The sequence below is a fragment of the Corvus brachyrhynchos genome, unplaced genomic scaffold, assembly GCF_000691975.1.
Source record: "Corvus brachyrhynchos isolate BGI_N302 unplaced genomic scaffold, ASM69197v1 scaffold10, whole genome shotgun sequence".
Taxonomy (NCBI): domain Eukaryota; kingdom Metazoa; phylum Chordata; class Aves; order Passeriformes; family Corvidae; genus Corvus; species Corvus brachyrhynchos.
The window spans coordinates 7,352,625-7,357,358 of NW_008236180.1; the positions used below are offsets into that span (position 1 = coordinate 7,352,625).

Genomic DNA, 4,734 nt, shown 5'->3' on the forward strand with positions numbered 1-4,734 from the left:
GGTGGTCAACAGCCACAGCCAATCCCTGGCAGGCATGCTCTGTGCTGTTGTATCCTCACTGCCACTGGAATCTGTCCCAGCTGGATTAAACCAACACATGAGAACAGAGCTCCCACTGACTTGTGGGTGGATAGAGGCCAGCATTGTTCAAGGCAGGGGATCTCCCACCCAGCCTGAGCATGGATTTGGAATAAGAGCTGAATAAACTGTGTTTAAAAAAAAAAGAGGCAGGTGGAGTGAATTGCCTTGGTTTTTAGGAAAAAAAAGAATATACACAGGTTCCACCAAAGGGAGGAAAGGAAATCCCCAAGAGGGAACATATTTTTGGAAGGGTGATCAACTCTGGTCAATCATCCTAAAACAACATGGCTGAGAATGGAAGGCTGGGATTATTGCCATGAACAGAGAGCAGGCAAGTTGTCAATGCTCACAATGATAAAGATGTCACTGATTAAAGTGACTGCTAGAATATTTTAAAACCAAAATGAAAAATACGAAGAGATGAAACTACCAAACCAAGAAACTCGCAACAGAGACGAGTCAGTGCTTTTCTAAAGGACCCCTCTCCACCTATTTCTGTCACCCTGAGCTGGATGGACACAATCCAGAGCCCCTGCAGCCATCAGCAGGTGTGTTTCCCCAGCCTGTGTGCCCAGAGAGGGTCAGGAACACTCACGGCATGCACGGGAGCAGCGATGTCTATGTGCACCCACACCCCAGGCCAGTCGAAGCCGATGTGAGAGGCAATGAAGAGCCCAGCACAGGAGCTGGGGGTATTGTCCCGGTCCTGTAGGAGCAATAAAAATAGAGTTGGTCTTGCAAGAAAAGATGTCAGTGGTTCATTCTGCCTACAGGAAAGACAGTTACGCAAATCTCAGTCAAAGCTTAAAGAATGGCCCTAAAACAGTCTTACAAACCAACTTTACTGTAAATCCTTGACTTAGTCCCTAGCAGTAGTGTGGCCCTGCTCGATTCCTCTTCTGCCCACACTCCTTTCTGCAGCGTTTTTGGACTCTCACTGCACAATGGAATTCTCAAATGCAGCAAAAGCAGCTGCACCAATTCCGAGGCCTCTGTCCTCAATTTCCTGGTTTCTGCACTCCCAGCCAATAGTCTCTGCTGGTGATGTATGATCTGAGGAATGCCCATCTTGATTCCCTAAAAGGTCTCCATCCAGGAATTCAGCATTCATGTAGGGCCATATTTAAAAGGCAAGCAGCCCAAAGATACCTTTGCAGCAGGTCACCCTGTTTAAAACTGACACTAAATACAGCCTGCAAAGCCCCAGGTGAAAGACCCTGAAGACCAAAACAATATGGGCCATTTCTAAAAGGTTACAGCCCCTATGAAGAGCTTTCAGCCAGCTATGAGCAGGACAGCTCACTGTCTAAAAACACACGTTTTTATGTAACAGAGAAAATTAAAAGAAAAAATAAATCTTACTGCTACAGAGTTCTTCATATCAGCTACAGCAGAGGTAAATTCACTGAAGTGGAGCTCAGGGCAGTACACCAGAGGATGGACCAAGTCTCCACAGTTCCTGCCAGCTTTAACACAAGCCTTTTCCCACTCTTCATTATTGGTAAGGACAGCAGCATGGTATTTTCCTGTGGCAATTCCCTGGTGAGAAAAAGGACAAAATCAGGAAGAAGTCACCCTCCACTACTGCTTGTCAATAGAACCTTCTAAAAATCAGGAACAGATGCTAGAAAATAATGCTGTTAAATTTGTAGCCTTGTACCATTCTGTGTATGACTTACAATGGAAGCCATTTCATGAACAAGAAAATCCTGATGACTATTAACAAATCAGTTCTGGGAATTATAAATTGAATTGCAAACACGGAGTACCAGCCCACTTACATCAGCTGCTGATGTCATCAGAAGAACACCATTTTTAATTTAAGTATGCAAAAGCAAAAAGTTGCATAAAGAACAGAAAAGAAACTGAGTTATGAATGTAAGACTGTTGTACCTGAGCTCCAGTAAGAGTGGCCATATCCAGAATGATATCAGCTCCAAGGTCTTTGCAGGCGTAAGCAACTCCATCAGCCAGGATCAGGCGACCTTCTGCATCAGTGTTATTGATTTCCACAGTTCTGGGAGGGAGACAGGGCATTTCAGACTGGAGTGCTTAGGGCTGGAAGTCAGGATCACCTGTCTGGACTAGAGAGCAGCCTCAAACCTCCTGTGCTTTTCTTTTTTGACTCTGCAAGTCTGTAGGGCTGCTATTCCCCAGCTCCAACCATCCAGACAGAGGACACAAGGAAAAGGGAAATGACACTACTGCCCTCATGGCAGGGTCTGCTTGTTGAGCCTGTGTGATGCCTTGCTGGAATTCTAAAAACTACTGCCAAAGAGGTAACATCTGTCCTTAAAAGAGATTCTGATCCCCTGGTGGCCTGTCCTTGCTGCTGCCACACAATGCAGCAACAGATGGACACAGAAAACTGCCTGTACTACAAAACCCACCTAAATCTGAGTGCTTTAAGGGAAGTTCAGCTTATGATATACATGTATTTTGATGTGTATTTACATACCCCACAGGAAACTCTAAGCACACTTAAAACTCACTACTATGGATGTATGAAATACTATTATCAATATTTACAGACAGCTTCACAATCTCTGCATGGCTCTCAGATGAACAGAAAATGATGTTTGCTCTGTTTATGGGAAGAGAATAGATACAATCTTACTTTCCAGAGTAAAGAACATGAATGTCATCAGGTCTCGTTGCACGTGGTCCCACTGCGTTCTCAGCCAGACAAAAAACAGCGTGAAGATTGTCCTTAAACCCCTGTAACAACCAGAGGGGAGAAATGGCTTTCAATTCACATCAAGCTCATTTATTGGGACTCAAATCAGTGAGGGATTAAGACTTCTTGACAGCAATGCTACGATTTTCATAGGAAAACTGGTAGGGTTTTTGGACAGGTGGGCGGGTGTTAGTTGGGTTTTTTTTAAATTGTCATCCCTGCTAGGAGGCACACAGCATTTTTAACCTGTTGGGGTTTTTTTCTTTTATTTTTTTTTTCTCCTTAGCCTCCTCTTTTCTGGTTTATCTCATAATGTTTTATTTTGGTTTAAAGTCAAGTGCTTATGTGGTTATGGATGGTATTTTAAAATGGATGATGATTCTGTTATTTATACAGCAGTTGTATTGTGTGGAGGGATTCTAGGAACAGACAGGGAGACAGCAGCATTTAACAAATGAAAACATTGTTCCTCCTTAACTGGGATAGTTAACAACACCAAATTCTAGGGGAAAACCTGGGCCAGTTTTGCTCTTAATCTCTTGATAAAAGTCCATGGCTAAAGAAATCTGGGCTTGCTGAATCAGCTCATGTTCTGAAGTCTAAAGGGCAAAGGCATCAATCAAACCCTTTCAAAATAATGGGCAGCACTTAGAAGCCAGAAAGTCATTTCAGTTTCTAGCCCAGCTGGTGGGCAGACAGCATTGCAGGGGAGACAACCTTCCATCCATAACCCAACTATTCACAGTATCTCACTGCATTGGATTTTCTTCCTCCAAGAGAGACATGTTGTTAACCTACTGTCAAAAACTGAAAATCTATTTCCAGTATCAGTTGCCTTTTCCCAACTCTCATTCTGCCTGTAGCTCCTCAAAAGCAGGATTTATTATGCTAACATGCAGGATCATGTTAACAAGAAAGAAATCAAAAATTTAAGTCAATGTTTTTCTCTTCTCCCTTGTGTTGGAAAGCTCACAATGGAGGAAATGCATCTTTCTAGGAAAAATCACTTGTTTAATTTTGCCATCCAAAGCCTTTAAAATCATGTTGTGTAACTGCTGAACAGCAGGCAGGCAGATATTTTATGAAGAAGGAAAATAACCTCTGCCCCTCTTCCCACTGAGCTTTCTATCCAACACACATTTCCCACTTCAGTCTCTATGACAAAGCATAGCTCAGTGAAACCTCTTCAGCTTTTCTTTTATTCTTAAAAGCATTAAAAAAAAAAAAGTCTTGAAACAGTAACAACAAATTCTTCCCACTGTCTCTCTGAACACATTTTCTGCAGGGATGTTATTTAAAGGTCTTCTCACACGAGACTGTAAAATTAAGCAGTGAGTTCATTCTTTTGTTTTTACATATAAAGGCATATAAAGATTTCTCCAGGCTCAGTTTGTCCAAACACATCACTGCCAGTTTATTCACTGTTGCAGTAATTGTGTATGAACTGACAGATCACTTGTGCTCACATCTACTGTGACTGTGAATGGAACTTCTCTCAGTGCAGATGACCACACACAGAACTACGCTGGAAACAAGGACTGAACCACTGGAAGGATGTCCCCCATCCACAGCTATCCCAAAGTCTCCCAAAGCACCGTGTAAGTTCCAGCTCTTGCCCCTTGCAGACCTCTGATCTAACTTTCTGAAGGATTTAGTAATGCAAGGTAGTTGTTCTGCCCGAGATGCAGCTCACAAATCTGTTTTCCATTTTAATTCCCAGAAGGTAACTGTGAAGTTTACAATCTTTCCACATCAAACATGCTGTTAGGGCCAAGGCACAGAGCTAGACTACTGAGAAATGGGAATTTGGCACTGATCAGCCCCTGGACAAAGCATCCATCAGATCTATGCATTAATCTGCAGCAGTAAATATTTTTTGAACTTTGGATACTCCTTGGAGGCAACAGCTGCTCTGTCAGCAAGACTCAGTCACTGGATTTGTGGAGAGGGCAGAGTTTTATTGGCAGGGGGCACCT

General features: G+C 42.9%; 1 protein-coding gene across 1 annotated transcript in view; it reads right to left on the bottom strand.

Moving 5' to 3' along the window:
* NPEPL1 (aminopeptidase-like 1) overlaps window positions 1-4,734 on the bottom strand; it is an 18,625-nt gene that overhangs the window by 2,077 nt on the left and 11,814 nt on the right. The window contains exons 9-12 of the mRNA XM_017735868.1: window positions 2,699-2,799; window positions 1,975-2,098; window positions 1,444-1,620; window positions 677-787 (exon numbers count right to left, since the gene is read on the bottom strand). Coding sequence (XP_017591357.1) covers window positions 677-787; window positions 1,444-1,620; window positions 1,975-2,098; window positions 2,699-2,799 — 513 coding nt within the window. The remainder of the gene's footprint in view (window positions 1-676; window positions 788-1,443; window positions 1,621-1,974; window positions 2,099-2,698; window positions 2,800-4,734) is intronic.